Here is a 22,917-nt window from a genome sequence, read left to right on the forward strand (position 1 = left end):
TGTTGTTTTCCAATTACTGATACACCACAAAACATGGACAAATCTCAAAATGTATAAGTACATTTTATTTTATACTAGAGGCCCAGTGCACGAATTCATGCACGGGTGGGGTCTGGCCGGCCGGCCCTGATGGGGGCCCATCAGGACAGGCCGGCGGGAGGGAGGGGCTGTGGGCGGTTGGCAGGGGGAAGAGAGGTGGCAACTGGAGCCCTGATCAGGCTGGTTGGCTGCTGCAATGCATGTCATAGCCACCGGTCATCTGGTCGATCTGGTTGTTCTGCCATTCTGCCACTGGGCTTTTATATATATATGTAGATACTTTTATTGTGCAATAGAATAAGTACAAGTTATGTACTACAGGTGTTTGTACAGTACGATGCTATAATTTGTTTTGCTAGTAGGTGGAGGTGGCAGAAAGGACAAGTAATGGAGCTTCTCTGCCCTCCAACCTCTGGCCAGAGAAGAGCCCAGGTGGTGTCAGAGACCAAAAAAGGGTCGTGTGGGGTCCTTGCTCTGGGTTCAGGGACAAGATGTGGGAGACATTCGGGATCATTGGGACCAGTAGTATCCCATGGAGACATTGAGGCCTCTGTGTTGTGGAATTGGGACCTGGTCAATCAATGTGATACTTCCATGTGCCAGGCACAGGGCAGATGCCCTGAGTGGTGGCTTGAATCATCAGAGAGGGAGTGAAGGGCGTTCCTAGCCCAGGAAGGGCTTAAGCAAAGGCTGGAGAGGAGCTGGTAGAAAAGACAAGCAGTGCATACGTGGGAGGTGGGGAGAGGAAAGCAAGTTGAAGCCACATGGTAGGAGGAGGAAAGAGGCCAGGCTCATAAGACCCATGCCCCATCCTCCCCCACCTGCACCTCCAGGCTGGGGCAAGGGATGGGGGGGGCTGACAGGGTTCTCTCACATTCAGGGCAAGTACTTTGAGATTCAGTTCAGCCGTGGCGGGGAGCCAGATGGGGGCAAGATCTCCAACTTCCTGCTGGAGAAATCCCGCGTGGTCGCGCAGAATGAAAACGAGAGGAACTTCCACATCTACTACCAGGTGCAAGAAGGGGGGCCCCACCTGGAGCCTGGGGGTGACGGAGGGAGGGCAGTGAGGCCCGGGGGACCACACGGCCCAAGCAGGTCCTGTGCGTGAGCATCACTCACCCTCCAGCTGCTGGAAGGAGCCTCCCAGGAACAGCGGCAGAACCTGGGGCTCATGACCCCCGACTACTATTACTACCTCAACCAGTCAGACACCTACAAGGTGGACGGCACCGATGACAGGAGCGACTTCAGCGAGACCGTGGTGAGCACCCACTGCCACTCCAACCCTGTCAACCTCTTAGGTTACGAGTCGGGAAACTGAGACCCAGAGGTGGGTAGGGACCTGCTCAAGGTCACACAGCAAGCAGGCGAAAGAGGTAAAACAGGGCTCCAGGTGTCCTGAGTCCGTGCTGTGACCCAGGGGGCAGGGTGGAGGTCGGGATTGGTGGCACAGGCTCTGTGTTCGTGATGCCCACAGAGCGCCATGCAGGTCATCGGGATCCCACCCAACGTCCAGCAGCTGGTCCTGCAGCTCGTGGCGGGGATCTTGCACTTGGGAAACATCAGCTTCTGTGAAGATGGGAATTACGCCAGGGTAGAGAGTGTGGACCGTGAGTTCGGGTGCCGGGGAGGGTGCAGAGCAGGCGTGTGTGTGTGTGTGTGTGTGTGTGAGAGTGAGAGAGAGAGAGAGAGAGAGAGAGAGAGAGAGAGAATACATCCTCCTACTTTGGGCCCCAGGGGGGTGGGAACCCATGAGGACAATTTCAGTGTCACTGGGCAAAAGAGAGAGACAGAAGCATTGCAAGAGACAGAGCCTGACAAACTGTCCCCTTCCCCCTGCCCGGCAGTGCTGGCCTTTCCTGCCTACCTGCTGGGCATCGACAGTGGGCGGCTACAAGAGAAGCTGACCAGCCGCAAGATGGACAGCCGCTGGGGTGGGCGCAGCGAGTCCATCGATGTGACCCTGAACGTGGAACAGGCAGCTTACACCCGCGATGCTCTAGCCAAGGGGCTGTACTCCCGTCTCTTTGACTTCCTCGTGGAGGCAAGTGTGGCGGGGTCCAGGGGTGGGAGAGGCAGGCTCGACCAACACAACCCCCCCATTCCCTGCCATGGGACACAGAAGCAGGGCCAGCTGGTGGCCATCTGGAAGACTGAGGGGCTCCCTCTGGCTGTGGCATGGAGCTCAGGCCTGGGCTGGGAGTGGGCTGCAGTGACGAAGACAGGTAGGTGCAATTGAGAGCCCAGAGGAGGGCTGTCCGGAGGACCAAGTGGTGGACTGGTGGGGGACAACGGGGATGGATGTGTCAAGGTAACGATGACAGCAGTAGCTAACATTACATAACACCTAGTCTGTGCCCCGTACTTTTGTAACTGTTTTACATGTAGTTTGTCTTCGAAAAAAAACATAAAATAGTTATTATTCACCCATTTTAAAGATGAGAAAATAGAGGCAGAGTTTTTAAGGGGCAGAGCCAGCTCCCAAGGCAGGAACCCAATGCTCTAACACCTGGGTTCCTCATAGGGGTGACTGATGGGGGTATGCACAGAGCTGGGGGAGGCAGGAGAAAAACTGGTGACATGGCTAAGAGCATAACAAGAGAGCGGCAGGCTGGCGCTCACCTCCTGTCCCTGCCGCATCACAGGCCATCAACCGTGCTATGCAGAAGCCCCAGGAAGAGTACAGTATTGGCGTGCTTGACATCTATGGCTTCGAGATCTTCCAGGTACGGCCTCTGCTCCCAGTCGCACACCTGTCCCAGTGGCCCTGGGCGTCCGGCGCCGGCCCACTGAAGGAAACACTCTTCCTCCCTCACAGAAAAACGGCTTTGAGCAATTTTGCATCAACTTTGTCAATGAGAAGCTACAGCAGATCTTTATCGAACTCACCCTGAAGGCTGAGCAGGTGAGCAGGAGCAGCCAGCTGGCCAGGAACAGGGGACACTGCTGGAGGCAGGACCATGACAGTCACTGAACACCCGGGAGACACCCGGCCCTCTATTTCCATCTCTCTACTGGCCCCTCTCAGCTCCACCTAGAGACTTTTCTCGGGAGAGGTTTCCCACCTCGAAAGCTTTGAGAAGTGCTGGGGAATAACTTCTTTGTTCATTCCTTCAACAATTAGTTATTGAGCACCTACTGCATGCCAGGCTCTGTCTACAGTACCAGGGAGGCCACCGTGAACAGAACAAAAATCCCTGATGTTTTCATTCTACCCATCCACAGAAGCAGAGCCTCACACAGCTTTCAGGGCAAAGACCAGGAAAAGAGTGAGGCAGTGAGAGATTTAAAAAAAAAAAATTGATTTCAGAGGGGGAGGAAGGGAAAAAGAGAGAGAAACATCAATATGAGAGAGATGCATTGATTGGTTGCCTCCTGCACGCCCAGACCAGGGATCAAACCCACAACCTAGGTACATGCCCTGACTGGGTATCAAACCTGAAACCTTCCAATGCACAGGATGATGCTCCAACCGAGCCACCCTGGCCGGGGCAAGAGAGGGTTTGTTTAAGCCCCGGTAAGGTGTGTTAATGAGCAGGTTCCACTCGGGCAACTGGGCTCAGTTCTCCTGGACCCCAGGCAGCTTTACAGAGCAGACCTCAGGCTTGGCACTCTAAGGGACAAGGGAGCTGGGTATTTCTCCACCAGCTCCTTTCTCTGATTGAGGGCTGCCAGGCTGACACTTGCGGCCTGCTCCACGCAAGGGCAATGGGCTTGGTTATGGGAGACAGTCCTAACTGGTGAGAATGTAGGGGAAATTTGGAGGGAGTACCTGCCCCATTTTCTTTTCTTTTTTTTTTCAACAAAAGGGAAACTTTTTCGAGGCCCAATGGCCACAGAGTTCAGGCAAGAGGTTGCCCTGCGGGCAAGGAGGTGGTGGAGGGGCCCTATTTGACCTCCTTCTTGGGGCACAGGTTGCTGGTGTGGCCCCACTTCTTGCAACAGTTGACAATGAGGGGTGCAGGTCGGTGGAACGCTTTTGCAGATAACCTTGTCACAGGCAGTTGGTCGTAGTTCTGGGAAAGCTGGCGGAGGGAGGGCTCCATGATGCAGCCCTGCAGAGGAAGAGCCAACGGTGGTGGACTCTGCCTGGATACTACAGTCTGAGAGCGCAGCCATCCTCTAGCCCTTTGGCCACAAAAACCAGACGCTGCTCATCAGGCAGGATGTCCTTATCTTGGATTTTCGCTTTGAGATTCTAACTGGTGTCACTGGGTGAGAATTCGTGGGTAATAGTCTTGCTATTTAGGGTCTTCACAAAGATCTGCATTTCTGCATCTGTTGGGGAGGCTGTTCAGCCACCTTGTTGAAGAGAAAGAAGGTGGCAGAGTACCCACTTTCTTCACCCGTCCTTGAGCATACATTCTAGAAATGCACAGCTTTGTCCAGACACTCAACCCCATCCCTGCCCTCTTTGCCACCACCAGGAGGAGTATGTCCAGGAGGGCATCCGCTGGACCCCCATTCAGTACTTCAACAACAAAATCGTCTGTGACCTCATTGAAAACAAGCTGGTGAGAGCCAGGCCAGCTTTAGGGGGTCTCAATGAGCCCCAGAGCTGAGCTTAGGAGACCTGGGGAGGGGGTAATGGTCCCCACAGGTCCCTCTTTACCCTGGAGCACAACTGACACATCCCATCAGCCACCTCACCCATTCATTCTGCCCACCTGCTCCCCTTTGACTTATTCACTCAACAAAGTTTCCCCCAGGCAGCCTGCCCAGGGGCAGAGGGGTCAGTGTGCTCAGGGACAGGTCTCCCACCAGACACCCCCATTTGGGAAAGGTGACAAGGCATGGATCTCTTATGGGGCCCCTCACCCCATCCTGCACCCCAGGGAGCTTCCACAGCAGCCCCCACACACAGATTTGTGCCCCACCACCACCTTTTGCTCTTATATTTGGAAAGCACCCCCTCTCTCATCCCAGGGAAGGTCCCTGTAGTGGGATTTGGGCAGAGTAGGGCGAGACTGAGCGACTGCCACCTCCCCATGACCGCAGAGCCCCCCAGGCATCATGAGTGTCCTGGACGACGTGTGTGCCACCATGCACGCCACAGGCGGTGGCGCCGACCAGACACTGCAGCAGAAGTTGCAGGTGGCCGTGGGTACCCACGAGCACTTCAACAGCTGGAGTGCCGGCTTCGTCATCCACCACTACGCTGGCAAGGTGCGATCCGCCTCCCCCTGCCTTCCCCCACCCCACTGCCCCAGTGGCCCCCAGTGGCACCTCCTCAGACCCTGGGTGTCCAGGCTGCAGCTTCTCAACCTCCTAAGAGGAGCTCCTGGGTTCCCCCATCCAGGGCTACCCACCCCCTTCTCCATCCTTACCAATGGACCAGAAACACAGACACCCATTCACTGAACCCCAGAAATTGGCCTGAGCCCCCAACATGCCTTCAGTCAGAACTGCAGAAATTCACTGGCCCCTGATCAAGGCCACAGCCCCCCTACTAACAGGACAGCTCCTCTTTACAAGACAGAAACTCCCTCAAATGACCCTAAATTGGGGAGCAGACCCCCAGGCCCCAATCTAAACGGTAAGACCCACTAACCCCTGATCCAGGACACAGCCTACAATCTTCTGATCCCAACCTGGAGACTCCAGGCCCACAATGCAAGCCACCACCCTCCACAATGGGCTTGAGCCCCCCCGCAGGCCCCTCCCCAAGGCCACAGTAATCCACTAGCCTCCCACCCTGGCCACGCTCCTCCCTCCCCAATGGACAGGACTGCAGACTCTCCCACTGACCTTAACATGGGCAGAGACAGCCTCCATTCTGTGGTCAGCTTGCAGTCTCTAAAATGAGCTGGATTTCCTGTGTCCCCTGAGCCAGGGAATACCCACAACCAGCACAGAGAGCCCTCACCTTGGATGGCAGCCCACAAGTCTGGCTGCAATCCCTCAGGATCTCCAGCCATGCCTGTAACTTGCCCCTGACACAGCCTCCTATACCCTCAATTGGCCACGATACAGATGCTCTGACCTTTTAACTCTAAATTAAGGAGCAGCACCCCACCCCAGGGACCTTCTGCCTAGGCTGCAGCCTACCCATCCCCAACTCTGGCCTATACCATCTCCTCCCCTCACCTCTAACCCTCCAATTTCAACTTGAATATCAGATGCCCAGAGACCCCAGGCCCATGCTGCTGCCTCCACGCCCCGCCCCCCCCTTTTGAACCATAGCTACTACCCTCATTCTCTCATCCCATGACCATCTGGGCTGTAGCCCCTCTACTACCCTGGCTTCAGCCCTTCACTCCCCCCATGCCACCTCCCTCCAGGTCTCCTATAACGTCAGCGGCTTTTGTGAGAGGAACCGAGATGTTCTCTTCTCCGATCTCATAGAGCTGATGCAGACCAGTGAGCAGTAAGTGGGGACATCTGGGCAGAACCCACCCCTGCAGATGGGGGAGGCCCGGGGACCACCCCATCTTCCCCAGAGTTTCCATCACGCCACAGACTTTGTCAGGGGGGGTTGTGCGGCCAGGATAGCATTTCTAGTGGCTGGTTCTGACTCAACAGTAACCCTTCCAGCGCTCCCTCTGCAAACTCAAGCATTGGTGCCGACAGCTTCCCTTTCCATGCAGTGAGAACATACCGCACCCTGCGTTTTTCTGTACTAACTCATACGGACCTATCTCCCTGACCACAGTAGCATGCCAGGTACCATCTTTTGGCTTTTTATACCTCAAAACTGTGTTCAGCTCTGCTGTGGACCAGGCACCATTTGAACTTGCAAGGATGGATGACACAAGTCAGCTGCTGTCACTGAGCCAACAGATTGAACTAGGAAAAAAGGCAAATAGAATCTAGCACAGACAGTGGTTCTGCAAGCCACCTGGGCCTTGTCTGATCTGGCCACAAATGCAGAATCCCAGGCTCGACCCCAGGCAGATGGAACCAAAATCTGGATTTTATTACTAAGACTCTTACCCTCACCCACCACCCCGGACCCATATATATACATGTCAGAGTTTACGATTCATTGGTCTACAGCAGCCACTTTTCAACCTTTTCATCTCATGGCACCCATAAACTGATTACTAAAATTCAGTGCCACACCAAAAAAAAAACAAAACAAAACACGTATTTTTTGCCAATCTGACAAAAAAAAGGTTTAATTTTGATTCATTCACACTGAACAGCTATTACTGTGTTGGTAGTTGTCATTTTTTTAAAATATATTTTTATTGATTTCAGAGAGGAAGAGAGAGGGAGAGAGATTTAGAAACATCAATGAATGAGAGAGATCATTGATCCGCTGCCTCCTGCATGGCCCTTACTGGAGATCGAGCCCGCAATCCGGGCATGTGCCCTTGACCAGAACTGAATCCAGGACCCTTCAGTCTGCAGGCCGACGCTTTTTCCACTGAGCCAAACCGGCCAGGGCAAGTGGTTGTCATTTTTTAATTTGACAATCTAAGGCAGTGGTGCTCAACTTTCTGGCCCTTTAAATACAGTTCATGTTGTGACCCAACCATAAAATTATTTTTGTTGCTACTGTTATGAATCGTAATGTAAATAGCTGATATGTAATGTAAATATCTGAACGACCCTGTGAAAAGGTCATTCGACTGCCAAAGGGGTCGCGACCCACAGGTTGAGAACTACTGGCCACATCTAATAGAATTCAAGCTACAAATACAATTTTTAAATATATATATATATATATATATGTATATTTTATTGATTTCAGAGAGGAAGGGAGAGGGAGATATACTCGGTATTTATTAACTGTCCACTCATTCTGTGGTCAGAGAAGATCTCGCTGAGAAGATGAGAGAGGGAGCCTGATGTACCAGAGTGTATTTAACTGATCCCCTGCTGATGGACACTTAGGTTGTGTCCATCTCTGACAATCACAAACATGGTTACATCCTACAGGCAATCCTGTGTGTGTAACATGGTTCCTATGAGGGGTCCTGCTCCTGCTGCCCAACATGCTGCATCACTGGATGTATTTTCCTGCTTCATTTAACTTTTTTCTGCTTTACTTGCTACACCAAGTCCTGTGTGGTTGTGGAAGAAGTAACAGAGCAAATTAATAATCAAGGAACCAAAAAAACAAAACCAACCCTCTGATTCTCAACATCTCACTCTCCACATTCAGAAAGAACTATATCTTTCAGAATGTCCTCTGGGTCTCAGGCCCCTAAACAGCCCCACTTCTTGGAAATGCAAACCAAGGTCCAGCTGTACCTCCAACCCCTTCTCTCTCCTTGCCCAGCGCCTTCCTCCGAATGCTCTTCCCTGAGAAGCTGGATGTAGACAAGAAGGGCCGCCCCAGCACTGCTGGCTCCAAGATCAAGGTGAGCCTTAGGGCAGGCCAGGAGGAGCTGGGCATGTGGACGTCTGTGTCTCTCTCTCCTGCATCCAGACCCTCCGACCCGTCTCTGGCACTCTCTGACCAGCAGAGTCTTCTTCCAGCTCTGGGGTTAGGGGCTTGGGCCAGCTTCCTCAATGGTCCCTCCTTAACACCCTAAATCCAGAAGTGAACCATCACTTAAAAATTTTTTTTTATCTTTTGGTCATTTGCCACTTTTTAAAAATATATATATTTTATTGATTTTTTTTTACAGAGAGGAAGGGAGAGGGATAGAGAGTTAGAAACATCAATGAGAGAGAAACATCGATCAGCTGCCTCCTACACATATCCTTCTGGGGATGTGCCTGCAACCAAGGTACATGCCCTTGACTGGAATCGAACCTGGGACCCTTGAGTTCGCAGGCTGATGCTCTGTACACTGAGCCAAACCGGTTAGGGCCATTTGCCACTTTTAAAAAATTGTGATAAAACATACATAACGTAATTATACCATCTTAACCATTAAGTGTACATACAGTTCAGTGGCATCAAGTACACTTACATTGTTGTGCAACCACTCCCACCATCATCTCCAAAACTTCCTCGTCTTCTCAAACTCAAACTCTGTCCCCATTAAACACTTACTCCTCTTCCCCCTCCCCCAGCCCCTGGCACCCACCATCTACTTCTGTCTCTATGGATCTGACTCCTCTAAGGATTTCCTATGAGTGGAATCACACAGTATTCATCCTTTTGTGACTGGCTTATTTCACTGAGCTTAATGTCCTTAAGGTACATCCATGTTGTAGGTCAGAATTTCCTACCTTTTTAAAGCAGAATAATATCCCGTTGTGTGGAAGTACTGCTTTTTCTTATCCATTCCTCTGTTGATGGACACTTGGATTGTTTCTACCTTTTAGCTATGGTGAACAGTGCTGCTATGGACATGGGTGTGTCCGCCTAGTAATATTTTTTTAAATATGTTTTTATTGATCTCAGAGAGGAAGGGGGAGTACAGAGAAACAGAAACATGATGAGAGAGAATCATTGATTGGCTGTCTCTTGCACACCCACTACTGGGGATCAAGCCTGCAACCCAGGCATGTGCCCTTGACTGGAATCAAACCCGGGATCCTTCAGTCCACAGGCTGACGCCCTATCCACTGAGCCAAACCAGCTAGAGCAGCATAGTAATATTTAATAACCATGTATTGAGCACTTGTCAGTGCTGGTAGCAAATACAGGATACTTTACACATGTGGGACTAGTCCCATCTGGCAGATGGGGAGACCAAGGCTCGGAGAGGTACAGCCACTGTCCCAGATCACACAGCAGAGCCATGGTCAACCCCAGGGTCTCCTGCTGCTCCCGCCAGTCCCCACACCTGGAACAATTTCCTTTCTAGTCTCCACGGACGGACTAAAAGGCACAACCAAGGCTGATGTCTCAGGCACATACACAGGATTCCCTACCTCCAAAGTACTGGTCTCTGGAGGATAGGCAGGGATGTTCTGTGGGACATGTTTTCCCCAAGGACTTAGTACTCCATCAACAAACACTGGCCAGTCCCTGTCCACACACAGTATGTCTGTCTCCTGGGTCTATTTCCAGGGTGGGAGGAGGAAGGGGCCAGAGGGGCCTATCTGTGCACCACTCCCTGCCTTCTCCTCTGCCTCAGAAACAAGCCAATGACCTGGTGGCCACATTGAAGAAGTGCACACCCCACTATATCCGCTGCATCAAACCCAACGAGACCAAGAGGCCACATGACTGGGAGGAGAGCAGGTGACCCCAGCCTGGTCTGGCTACCGTCTTGACCAATCCATACTGCCTATCCCCAAAAATGACCCTTCCTCCGGAACCCTCCTGGGGACATCGCAGGATTAACCCAGGCTGACCTCTAGGACCACTGCAAAGTCCCTCAGAGCCTCAGGGCTATACCTAGAAAAGACCAAGACCCCCAGTGACCCCAGGGACAGCCCCAAACTGACTGGAGGATGACCCAGAGACTAGCACAGTCCCTAGACCCCACTCTAGAAGTGAGTGGCCACAGAGCCAACACAGACCCCTCATCCCAGAACCCAGGCCCCCCCTCCACAGAACTGATTTGCTGGGACCAGCGGTGAACTTCCCTCCCCATACCTCAGCCCCCATACTGCCTTCAGCAGATACCCGCCCCCCTTCCTAGGACTGGGGAGGCCCCCACCAGGGGACTCAGGCTGCCTTCCCTCCAGGGTCAAGCACCAAGTTGAGTACCTGGGCCTGAAGGAGAACATCAGGGTACGCAGGGCAGGCTTTGCCTATCGCCGCCAGTTCGCCAAGTTCCTGCAGAGGTGAGGTGCCCTGCCATTCCCAGCCCTACCCACCACCTGCAGAATAACCACCAGCGGAGCCACCTGCTCAAACCCTCCCAAACCTTCTGCCACTAGGTACGCCATTCTGACCCCCCAGACATGGCCACGGTGGTGCGGGGACGAGCGTCAGGGCGTCCAGCACCTGCTGCGTGCAGTCAACATGGAACAGGACCAGTACCAGATGGGGAGCACCAAGGTCTTCGTCAAGAACCCTGAGTCAGTAAGTGTGTGTGTGAGAGAGACAGACAGACAAGACACCTGGATCACTTGCATAGGCTCAGGTCCTGCTCTTCAGGCCACTGTGTGATCTTGAACATGTTTCCTCGCCCTTCCAAGCCTCAGTTTCTCCATTTGGAAAATGGGGAGAGTAAAAGCTGCCAAGCAGGACTGGGCTGGGGATTAGACAGAACAGGAAATCCGATGCACAGTGCCTGGCAGGTAGTAGGTGATCAGAAAAACCTAAATTAGCTGGACAGTCCTTGGTGGCCAGGAAGCAGGGGGAGACACACATGGGTGCCTGTAAAGAATAAGGTTGAATGGCTTATCCAGAATGTCCTTTGTCTCATTTCCTTTCTTCTTCCTTTTTTTTTCCTTCCTCCATCTCCTTTTCTTCCTTCACTCCTTCATTCATGAACACATCAGGTCCCTGAGCCTGAGATTCATGTCAAAGTGGCATTTTTCTTATCAAAACTAGCCTCGGGTCCTGAGACATCAAAGACAAACCTCATTGCACATTCTCCAACATAGGAACAATCCCTCCAGTGGGCTACATCAGCTAGGAGCCTTTTATCAAAAGGCTGGAAGCACCACCCAGTTTATGCTGCCTCTGAGTGCAGGGAAAGCAAACACAGCAATGATGAGGAATGTGTCCTGGGGAGTCATGTACAGCACAGTGACAAGAGTGAGCAATGCTGTATTATACAGCTGACAGTTGCTAAGAGAGATCTTCAATGTTCTCACCACACAAAAGAAATGGTAACTATGGGAGGTGATGGATGTGTTAGCTGACCTATATGGTCATCATTTTGCAATACAGAAGTGCATCAAATCAAGTCATGTACACTTTTAAACTTTCAGAGTGTTATATGACAATTATATCTCAATAAAGCCGGAGTAAGTTTTTTTAATCCTCATCTGAGGATAGTTTTTCCATTGATTTCTGGAGAGAATGAGAGGGAGGGAGGAGGGGGGAGAGAAACATCGATGAGATGTGAGAGACAAGTTACCTCTGGCATGAACTCCTACTGGGGCGGGGAACCTGCAACTGAGGTACATGGTCTTGACTAGAAATCGAACCCGTGACCCTTCAATCCATGGGCTGGTGCTCTAACCATTGAGCAAGCCAGTCAGGGCAAGAGGGAAGTTTTTGTTTTTCTTAATCCTCACCTGAGGATATTTTACCATTGGTTTTTAGGGAGAGTAAAAGAAGGAAAGACAGAGAAACATCAATGTGTTCTGGTTGCCTTCTGCACACAACCCAACTATGGCACAGGCTGGGAAGGAGCCTGCAACCAAAGATACATACATGCCCTTGACCAGAATCAAACCTGGGACCCTTTGGTCCACAGGCTGACACTCTATCCACTGAGCCAGTTAGGGCAGGGGGGCAGTTTAAAAAAAAAAAATCAACAAAAAACAGGGCAAGGAATCCCCGAAGGGCTTGCCTAGGCCCTGTTTCTATGTGAGGTTGGAAAGCAAACAGGGAGATGACCATCTCAATGAGCTTAACTAGTTCACCAGATTCTCAGGCGAATCCTAGGTTCCCAGTCTGGGATAAGCTGGAACAGCAAGGAAAGGTTTGCTAGGTATAGGGCCAGGGCAGGGCCAGCCAGGTGCCCCCTGGCACCTGCTCTGCTGGCACCTGGAGACAACCAGGAGACTGTTGAAATGATTCCCTTGAAGTTACAGTACTTAAAGGTAACTGTTCTCTCACCAATCCAAACAACACAGAGGGGTGGACACTGAGATTTCACAGATACGAAAACAGTCTGTCTTGGGAGGTTGGGAAATTTTGTCGCCGAATTTGTCCACATCTACCTCCTAGAGCTTATCCCTATGGATGCACTTTGCTCCAAAAAAATTAAAAGTCTGGCATCACATTCAAAATCAATATTGTTACTAACAGAAACTTATCACAAACCAAAACTGTCCATGGCTAAAACTATACCTGAAACAATTCAATTTGTAACTGATAAGAAAAAAATGGAGAGAGGGAGGGGAAGAAAAATAGGAGGATGGGTGGGAGAGAAAGAGACTCTATCTTGCCTGTTACTGGCAGATTGTAAAATCTGACTCTGAAAGAAACATAATATAGACACTGCAAAAGATAGACAAAATAAAGCTAGCACTAAGACTATAGAAGGTAAAATCAAATTTTGATGAAAACTGAGGCCTGCACATTTTGAGACTGCAATTTGAATGATAAAATTTACAAAGGTAAAAGCTTAGTGGAATTTTTTATAATGGAAAAAAAAGACTGGTAATTTGCACAAGAAATAAAAATTACCCTCATGAGAATAATTTTAGTGAAATGAAAATGGGGGAGGAGGGGAGCATTAAAACAGTTTGACTACACTATATCAAAAACTGATCAAGCCCTGACTAGTTTGGCTCAGTGGATAGAGCGTCGGCCTGCGGACTAAAGAGTCCCAGGTTCGATTCTGGTCAAGGGCATGTACCTAGGTTGCAGGCACATCCCCAGTAGGGGGTGTGCAGGAGGCAGCTGATCGATGTTTCTCTCTCATCGATGTTTTTAACTCTCTCTCCCTTCCTCTCTGTAAAAAATCAATAAAATATATATTTAAAAAAAATGATCAAGGGCCCAGCCGGCATGGCTCAGTGGTTGAGCATGAACCTATGAACCAGGTCAGTTTGACTCCGGGTCAGGGCACCTACCTGGGTTGCAGACTCAATCCCCAGTGTGTGGCCCTAGCTGGTATGGTTCAGTGGAGAGAACATTGGCCTGCAGACTAAAGGGTCCCAGGTTCGATTCAGGTCAAGGGCATATGCCCTGGCTGTGGGCCTGATTCCCTCCAGTAGGGGGCCTGCAGGAGGCTGCCAATCAATGATTCTCTCTCATCATTGATGTTTCTATCTCTCTCCTTCTCCCTTCCTCTCTGAAATCAATACCAGTAAAAATATATACTTTTTAAAAAAAGCTGATCAAGAAATTAAGTGAACCAAATGGATTTGGAGCTTCTTTCAACCACAAATGCATTCAAGTGAGATGATTCTGAATTGGATTGTTTCTTGTAAACATGGACACAAATTATCCTTGGACATGTTAGACACCTGTTGCCCTTCACTCTCCATCATCCCAGGTATATTAGTTTCCCGTGGCTGCTGTAACCAAGCACCACAAACTTGATGGCTTAACCCAAAATAAACCTATTTTCTCACATTTCTGGAGGCTAGAAATCCAAAATCAAGGTGCCACAGGGCCACGCTTCCTCTCAAGATTCCAGGGAAGAATCCTTGCTTGCCTCCCCCTAACTTTTGGTGGCTGACAGAGATCCCTGGCCTTCCTAGGTTTATAGATGCATCTGCCATCTCTGCCTGTCATCACATGGCCTTCCCTCTCCGTATAAGGACACCAGTCACATTGGATTTGGGGCCCCCCTGCTCCAGTGTGATCTCATTTTAACATGATTACATCTGCAAAGGCCCTCTTTCCAGATGAGATCACCTTCTCAGGTTCTGGGTGGACATGAATTTTGGGGAAGACCCTATTCAACCCAGCCCACCAGGATAAGCTTCGACTTGAATCCTGTCCCAGCCCCTCCGCACACCTGTACTTGCCCTCTGCAGCACAGCGGAGATACATTTTGAACTCTGTAGTCAGGAAGGCTCATTTCCCAAATTGAAAACAAATTCTCTTTACTGGGCAGAAATCACTTGTCCCATCTTCCTAAATAGCTAAAGGGAAGGGGGTTCCTGTTTGACTGGCTCACTCACAGTTCTACAGGCTGGTCTCCCATTATTTATTCCTGTCCCCCTCAGCAAGCCAGAAATTAATGCACCTTCCTGCCCTCCAGACAACCTACACGAGGCATTACTCAGACACACTTTGTACACAGACCCACCAACCATAGAATTTTAGAGGAACAAAAGAATACACACACAAAACTGCAATGTTGGTTTTTCTTCCTCGTGAGAAGACTCCAAACCTTATATAGTTATAAACACCCACGGCTACACACACCCTCCAAGGTATATTTTAAAGTGCATTTGGACCAGGTATCTGTAGAATCATCCTTTTAGTCCTTGCAGGAAAGCCTGGAGTTTCTGGGAGACATCAACCACCGTGGCCAGCAAAGTGGGTACCCAGGCTTTGAGCAGTGATGGGTATTTGTGTATTTGAGAAATCGTTCTGAGTGAAGGGTTAATTATTTTTATAAAGCCCAATTTCATCTTCAGTATTTCCCATCTTCACTGATGTCAATGCTATCTCTTTTATCACTAAATGTATGTTTGAATTAGGATGTTTCCCAACCACCTGTCCTATTCCAATTGATAGTTCTAGTCCTTGACCAGCACCCCACTGTTCTTATTACTATAGATTTATAACTCTTCATATCCAGTGGGTTCCTCTCCTTGATATGCTCACCCGTTATTTTTTTTTTTTTTTGAGATATCTTTCATGGCATTTCCACTATGCTTTGGTCAAATACAGTTTATTTTCTAAGCACTCTCTGGACCAAGACCCTTAAAACTCAAAAGTCTGGCCCCGACTAGGTGGTTCAGTTGGTTGGAGGCCGGGTTGCACGAGGCAACCAATCGATGTTTCTCTCTCACATTGACGTTTCTCTCTTTTTCTGACCCTTCTTCTCTCTCTAAAAATCAATAAACAGCCCTAACTGGTTTGGCTCAGTGGATAGAGCGTCGGCCTGCAGACTGAAAGATTCCAGGTTCGATTCCAGTCAAGGGCATGTACCTTGGTTTCGGATACATCCCCAGTGGGGGGTGTGCAGGAGGCAGCTGATCGATGTTTCTCTCTCATCGATGTTTCTAACTCTCTATCTCTCTCCCTTCCTCTCTATAAAATTTCAATAAAAAATATTTTTTAAAAATAAATAAAAATCAATAAACATAACAGATGAGGACTTAAAAAAACACCCGAAAGTCTGCTTTCTGCACAAGATCTCTATCCCGGACTACCATGCATGGCTGTGCAGGTCATACACTGCATAACCACAGTCCATGTTTACAGTAGTGTTCTTCTAAAATGCACATTGATTCACATTCCTAACATCTCTGAAGTTGAGGTCCACCTCACATAAAAGGCATAACATAGCGTAATTAGTAGTGTGGGATAACATGATGTTATACCATTCCTGGCAAAACCACACAGCTATCATAGGCAGAGCTGGGATTTGACCCCAACCAGGCAAGCCAGTTATAATTTAATGCAGGGGCTTGTGCCATATATTGGGAGGGAATCCTGGGTCACATCATGTGGAGGAAGAAAATTCTGACCATAGTGTGATATAGCAGGGGCCCCCCCGAGCAAGAGCATGTGGGTGGGGTGGGCTCAAGAGAAACTGGAGACTGTGGCCCTGGGGAGACACTAGGACCCACCACCTCTCCATCCCGCCCAGCTCTTTCTTCTAGAAGAGATGCGAGAGCGCAAGTTTGATGGCTTTGCCCGCACTATCCAGAAGGCCTGGCGGAGCCATGTGGCAATCCGGAAGTATGAGGAGATGCGAGAGGAAGGTAAGAGGCTGCAGGTGGGAGGCAGAGGGTGCGAACAGATGTACCTGGAAGAGCCAAGCCACAACCTCTGCCCCCACACCCTGTGTTCCCACAGCTTCCAACATCCGTCTGAACAAGAAGGAGCGGAGACGAAATAGCATCAATCGGAACTTTGTTGGAGACTACCTGGGGCTGGAGGAGCGGCCAGAGCTGCGTCAGTTCCTGGGCAAGAGGGAGCGTGTGGACTTCGCTGACTCGGTCACTAAATACGACCGCCGCTTCAAGGTGAGGCACTAGCAAGTGGGTATGTCCAGAACCCTGGTTCCAGCCTGGCACCCCCATCAGAGGTACACCCTCACCTGGCTGGGGCACACCTGCCCACAGGTGTATGCTCAACTAACATAGATACATCTATCCATCAAATATGCCCTTATGTAGCCCAAACACACCTATCCATCAGATGTGTCTTCACCTGGCCAGATACATCTGTCCACAACTACACACTTACCTTACCCAGAAGCCCTGACCACAGGACCATTCTCACTTATCCTGGAAACATCTATCCATTAGGTACACACACTCACTCAGTCTAAATAGACCTGTCAATTAACACACCTTCACCTAGCCTAGACACCTGTGCACAGCTACTCTTACCTGACCTGGGTACACGTGTCCAGCAAGTATACCTTTACCTGTCCTGTACCTTTTCAGACACCCCCTTCCTTAACCTCTTATTTATTATATAACCACTCATATACCTTCACATGAAGGGACACCTTCACCCGACTTACCAGCACCACCCTCTGCCTGGAATTGGTCCCATGCCCCAGGCCCCTGCCATCAGCCTCTATGGTACTGCATCCTCACAGCCCATCAAGAGGGACTTGATCCTGACGCCCAGAAGTGTGTACATGATTGGGCGGGAGAAGGTGAAGAAGGGACCCGAGAAGGGCCAGGTGCGTGAGGTCCTGAAGAAGAAGCTGGAGATCCAGGCCCTGCGGGGAGTTTCCCTCAGGTGAGGCCAGGAGTCCCCCTGCCCCACAGTCACTCTCTTGTCGCCCTCAGCTGTCCTCATAGTTGCTGCCCCATCTGTAAGCCTGACCGTTTTATCTGCTGCTATACATATAACCCTCTCTTGGCCCCACATGTCACCTTGCCCCCACATTCATGATCCTTATTTGCCCCTTGCACCTGCCCCTTCCCCTGACTCCTTACCTGGCCCTACTCTATTACCTCCTTCTCCTGCTCCCTCCCTTCTCCCGTTTCCCCCACCTGTTAACTCCTCACTTGCCTCTTACCTGACCCTCCCGGCTGCATCTCACAGTCACTCCTTCTACCACCCTCACCCATCACTACCACCGGCCTTTCCTCCTGCCCTCCCCAGCACGCGGCAAGACGACTTCTTCATCCTCCAAGAAGAAGCGGCCGACAGCTTCCTGGAAAGCATCTTCAAGACGGAGTTTGTCAGCCTCCTGTGCAAGCGCTTCGAGGAGGCAGCACGGAGACCCCTGCCCCTCACCTTCAGCGACACGTATGGCCCTCCCCACCACCACCGCATCCTGGCGCTAGTCTGGGCCCAGTACCCCCTCCCAGCCCGCGGACCAGCTCAACTGCTCCGCCACCCACCGGTGCCCCGCCGGATCAGGATGGGGTGGGGAGGTCCTCCTACTCGGGAGGCGGCGCCCATACAGCTTCCTCCTCTCCCCACAGACTACAGTTCCGGGTGAAGAAGGAGGGCTGGGGCGGAGGTGGCACCCGCAGCGTCACTTTCTCGCGTGGCTCCGGCGACGTGGCGGCGCTCAAACCTAGCGGCCGGGCCCTCACCGTCAGCGTGGGTGATGGGCTACCCAAAAGCTCCAGTGAGTCTGCGCAGAAGCGGGGGGCGTAGCCAAAATGGCGAGGCCAGCAAGGGACCAATCAAGGCTGGGAGGGCGGAGCCAGTGAGGCTGCCAAAGGTGAGGGCGGGCCATGGAGGAGAGGTAAAGAACTTAGAGGAGGCCAATGATTGGGCGAGAGATGAGGAGGGGGCGTGGCCAAAGAGTTAGCCTGTGGCCCTGGAATGGGTGGGTCCTGGAGAAGAGAGGCCAATCACAGTGCGGAGCTCTGGAGCGGGCTCGGGCCGAGCCAGAAGAGACTGGGCTTGTGGGCGGGGCCGCCGCGCAAACGCCCACATCCTTCCCCATCCCTTCCAGAGCCCACACGGAAAGGAGTGGCCCAGGGAAGACCCCGAAGATCGGCCCCGGGCCCTTCTCGGGCGGCGCCCGGGCGCCCCAGGGGTGAGGAGGTGCCCCCACTAAGGGTCTTCCCCTGCTGCTTGTGGGCTCCATAACCGAGCCAGACTGCCTGTCCGCGCTATCTAACAAGCAGAGCCATAACGCTCTACTTCTCTATCCAGAACCCTCCATAGCGCCCCATCTCCCGCATAATAAAGGCTAAGCTTGGTTTGGTACTCAAAGCCCTCCGGAATCTGACACCTGCTATAACCACTGACCTCTCCTCTCCTCTTACACTCCTGTCATAAAAGCTACATCTTATTTTTTACCAATTTACCAAATTTGCTCTTACCTCCAAGCCTTTGCTGGAGCTGTTTGCTCTGCCTGTCTCCCAAATTCCCACTACACTTGAGTTCCTATTCATCTTCCAAAACCCACCCCAAAAAGCCCTCCTACAAGGGAGTGGAGGAGGGCGGGGCGGGGCAGAGTCTTACCCCTGCAGAACCTCTCTCGTCCCACCTGGCCCCTGGGTCCCTCCCTCTGGCCCAGTCACCATACCGGATTGAGTGTGGCTGCCTCCTCACTCAGACTGGGAACTTGGAGACAAATCCTCCCCACGCCCTCCCAGAGCATCCTAATAAATGCCTCCATCCTTCTTCCCACCACAGGTCTGGACCGAAACGGGGTTCCCCCCTCCTCCAGAGGAGGCCCTCTGCCCCTGGAGATCACATCTGGAGGGGGCTCTCAGCGGCCTCCCCGGGGCCCTCCACCCTCAGGCCAGGGGGCCAGCAGGCGCCCCCGGGCACGGCCCCCCTCCGAGCACAACACAGAATTCCTCAATGTGCCTGATGAGGGTGTGGCCGGGTAGGTGCGGTGGGGGGCAGCCCCAAGAGGTAGGTAGGCAGGGGAGTATCTAGGGCTGTGATGGACACCCCTGTGCCCACAGCATGCAGAGGAAGCGCAGCGTGGGGCAGCGACCGGTGCCTGGTGTGGGCCGACCCAAGCCCCAGCCACGGACACATGGCCCGCGGTGCCGGGCACTGTATCAGTATGTGGGCCAAGACGTGGATGAGCTGAGCTTCAACGTGAATGAGGTTATTGAGATCCTCATGGAAGGTATGTGTGCTGGGACAGAGGTGGGAGTGGTCGGAACCCTGACACAGCCAGGCAACCCCCATTACTGCATATCGTCCAATGGGAGAACGGAGGGGCCAGCTAGCTCCCAGGCCCAGCTAGAGTTTCCCTCTTCTGAGCCAGTGGCTTCATAAGCTAGAGGCATTGGGTGGAGATCACCTCCTAAGCCACCTGGGAGCCTGGTCTCACTGCATCACATGTAGTACCCCAGCCTCATTTTTGTTACTGATCAAACAGGGCTAGCAGAACCTCAGAGACCCCTTGTGAGTAGGAAATGGGCCATCCAGACAGGCCACCTCCTAACTTACTAGTAAGCCTCTGGGCTGCCCCCCAGAGGAGCCTGGGACTCAACAGCACCCTCTGTAAGTGGGTGGGGAAGCCCCATCGAGGTCATTCTTGGGTCCAGCATAGAGACTATGGGGAGGGGCCTGTGGTAAGAGTACAAGTGAATGTTCTAGAAAATGATGAAATGTGAGCCAGTGACAAGGAAAAATCATGTGTGTGTCCCCCCGCTTCTTTCCATCACTCTTTTCAGCCTCTGCCTTATGCCAGGTCAGTGGAAATGAGTAAGACAGACTGAACCAACATGAAGGTTCCTCTGGGGTGGGGTGGGTGGTGCCTCATACTTTCTTCTATCCCACAGACTCCTCAGGCTGGTGGAAAGGCCGGCTGCATGGCCAGGAGGGCCTCTTCCCTGGAAACTACGTGGAGAAGATCTGAGTGGGGGGCCCAGGATTCTGTCCTCCCTCTGCCAGGGAGCCAGGCCCTGCTGGCAGGAGATCTCCTTCCTCTTAGCTGCATTAGCCAGAAGGTCCAGTCCTGTGGCCTCCAGGCCAGCCCAGGCTCGGGTGGGTCTGAGGGTCATCACTGCAGCCACCTCTGGGCCCTGGCCTCCCGTGTCACACCCGTTTCCTAGTGTGTCACATAGGGCTAACAGCAGAGCCTACCTCCTAGCTGCCTTGTGAGTATGAAATGAGTCGTATCCTAGCAGCAAAGCATGGGGAAAAATGGAGAGGCCTTCACAAGTGTGACCTCCCTCCTTCTCCACCAAGGCAATAAATGTTTGCCGGATAGAAGTATGAACAGACTGAGCGCCAAACTTCTTAGAAACCTGTGACATATGCCCTAACGGGTTTGGCTCAGTGGATAGGGTCCTAGGTTCGATTCCAATCAAGGGCATGTACCTTGGCTGTGGGTACATACCCAGTGGGGTGTGCAGGAGGCAACTGATCTATGTTTCTCTCTCATCGATGTTTCTAACTCTCTATCCCTCTCCCTTCCTCTCTGTAAAAAATCAATAAAATATATTTAAAAAAGAAAAGAAAAGAAAGCTGTGACATAGGAGCAGCAAATGCACCATTTTACAGGTAGAAACATGAAGGCTCAGAGGTTGCGTCACTTGCCCAAGATTCCACAGAGCCAAGCCTTAAAAAGTTTGAGCTTGTCTACTTGCCAGCTGCCAGAAGTTGTATCCTAGTTTTCCTTCAAAAAATGGTCTGGCTGATTCTGTCAGATCTGAATCTGCAGTCCCCAAACCCATCTAGGACTTGACTGGACCCTGAGGAAGGAAAGAGGCTCCACAGTCCACCCTGGGCCACCCCTGGTCCCTACCCCCACCCCATGTTTGTGCCTTCTTAGCCCTCATTTACCCATGGTCTGGAAGGTTCTGACATTCTAGGGCCCTGACTTTCTGCACTTATGGTCACAGGTGAAGGGGTCATCTGGCAACTGGTCTCCCCAGCTGTCTGCAAAACCATGCTGAAATCTGAGCCGTTGAGACCTTACAGGCACAGCTGGAACCAGGTGGGAGTTCTGCCATGGTCTCAGCCTAAGGAGCCTGGCTTTCTAGATGGACACCTTTTCTGTGCTCAGCCCCTCAAAGAGCAGCCAGCCTGGGAGACTGGTGGGGTCAGGACTGAGCCAGAGAAGGGACAAGGGATGACTGGCCAGTTGAGCCTTTTGCAGGATCTGCACTGTCTCTCTTCTGCACCTACCTGGGTAAGTTAAGTGTAGCTGGCGGGGGGGGGGGGGGGGGGGGCGATCCCAAGGTTGCCACTGAGTCTCAAAAGCCCTTTTTTCTTTTTAAAACATATTTTACTGATTTTTTATAGAGAGGAAGGGAAGGGGATAGAGAGTTAGAAACATCGATCAGCTGCCTCCTGCACACCCCCTCCTGGGGATGTACCCCATGCCCTTGACCGGAATCGAACCTGGGACCTTCCAGTCCACAGGCCAACACTCTATCCACTGAGCCAAACTGGTTAGGGCTCAAAAGCCCTTTTATTAGTCCATTGTTATACAAAAGCTTCCAGCCAGTCCCTTGAATGTCCCTGGTTCCTACCATCTCTGATTTTCTCACTCTGCCCAACCAGTATGTGTGCGTCTCTTGCTGCAAGACTTACATGTGAGGACAGACAGAGGGGAAGACAACCCACATGAGCCACCAACTTGATCAGCCGGGCTTTTCCTGGTGGAAGAAATCAGGGCTTCCTTTCCCTTCTCTGCCCTCACACTCACTCTGTGGCCCCACTACCATCGTGGCAGGCACCACATATGTAGGAAGTAGGGTCTTCTGGATAGGATGAGTGAATGAGGTTTGGGTGTGGAGCTGAGTATGGAAAAGGGAGTGAATTTAACATATTGTAATAGACAGCTTCTCACATCTAGATTACAGTATCTGCAAACCTGTCAGTTTGACCTCATCCACATAGCCCACATCCTATTGACTCTTTTTTTATACATAAAACTTGTTAAGTTCAGGCCCTCCTTTCCCTTCCTTAGATCCCTGTCCTTTCTGCAGCCTCACCCCACCCTTCCCCATATGCACCAATCTTCCCTGCTCACACACACCTCTCCACCATGCATCAAAATGACCTGTTTTTTTAAAGTTTTTAACTGTATTAAAGATAATCAAAAGATAAGTTTTTAAATTCAAACTGCACAAAGGTGTGAAAAATCTGTCTCTCCCTCAGAAATCCCTGTTCCTCTCCCCAATTTTTAATGTCTCCTTCTAAAGGTATTCTCTGTATATAGGAGCACACAGGTGCCGGTGTGGGTCAGTTGATTGGAGAGTCATCCACTACACTGAAAAGTCTTGGGTTCAATTCCCATTCCAGGCACATACAGTGGGACCTTGATTTACGAGTTTAATTCGTTCGGAGACCAAGCTCATTAAGGAGCT

General features: G+C 51.4%; 1 protein-coding gene across 2 annotated transcripts in view; it reads left to right on the top strand.

The window, feature by feature from the left end:
* Positions 1–20,815, top strand: part of MYO1F (myosin IF) — a 32,637-nt gene extending 11,822 nt beyond the window's left edge. For both annotated transcript variants that reach the window (XM_006762653.2, XM_015563208.1), the window contains exons 7-28: positions 920–1,051; positions 1,166–1,300; positions 1,517–1,649; positions 1,887–2,083; positions 2,685–2,765; positions 2,858–2,944; positions 4,467–4,553; positions 5,038–5,205; positions 6,321–6,406; positions 8,267–8,348; positions 10,023–10,129; positions 10,579–10,677; positions 10,774–10,918; positions 16,296–16,410; positions 16,505–16,674; positions 17,259–17,404; positions 17,774–17,920; positions 18,100–18,248; positions 18,582–18,665; positions 19,271–19,466; positions 19,549–19,718; positions 20,380–20,815. In XM_006762653.2, coding sequence (XP_006762716.1) covers positions 920–1,051; positions 1,166–1,300; positions 1,517–1,649; positions 1,887–2,083; positions 2,685–2,765; positions 2,858–2,944; positions 4,467–4,553; positions 5,038–5,205; positions 6,321–6,406; positions 8,267–8,348; positions 10,023–10,129; positions 10,579–10,677; positions 10,774–10,918; positions 16,296–16,410; positions 16,505–16,674; positions 17,259–17,404; positions 17,774–17,920; positions 18,100–18,248; positions 18,582–18,665; positions 19,271–19,466; positions 19,549–19,718; positions 20,380–20,456 — 2,793 coding nt within the window. In that variant the 3' untranslated portion in view covers positions 20,457–20,815. The remainder of the gene's footprint in view (positions 1–919; positions 1,052–1,165; positions 1,301–1,516; positions 1,650–1,886; positions 2,084–2,684; positions 2,766–2,857; positions 2,945–4,466; positions 4,554–5,037; positions 5,206–6,320; positions 6,407–8,266; positions 8,349–10,022; positions 10,130–10,578; positions 10,678–10,773; positions 10,919–16,295; positions 16,411–16,504; positions 16,675–17,258; positions 17,405–17,773; positions 17,921–18,099; positions 18,249–18,581; positions 18,666–19,270; positions 19,467–19,548; positions 19,719–20,379) is intronic.
* Positions 20,816–22,917: the final 2,102 nt, after the last annotated feature.

Source organism: Myotis davidii, unplaced genomic scaffold, assembly GCF_000327345.1.
Source record: "Myotis davidii unplaced genomic scaffold, ASM32734v1 scaffold479, whole genome shotgun sequence".
Taxonomy (NCBI): domain Eukaryota; kingdom Metazoa; phylum Chordata; class Mammalia; order Chiroptera; family Vespertilionidae; genus Myotis; species Myotis davidii.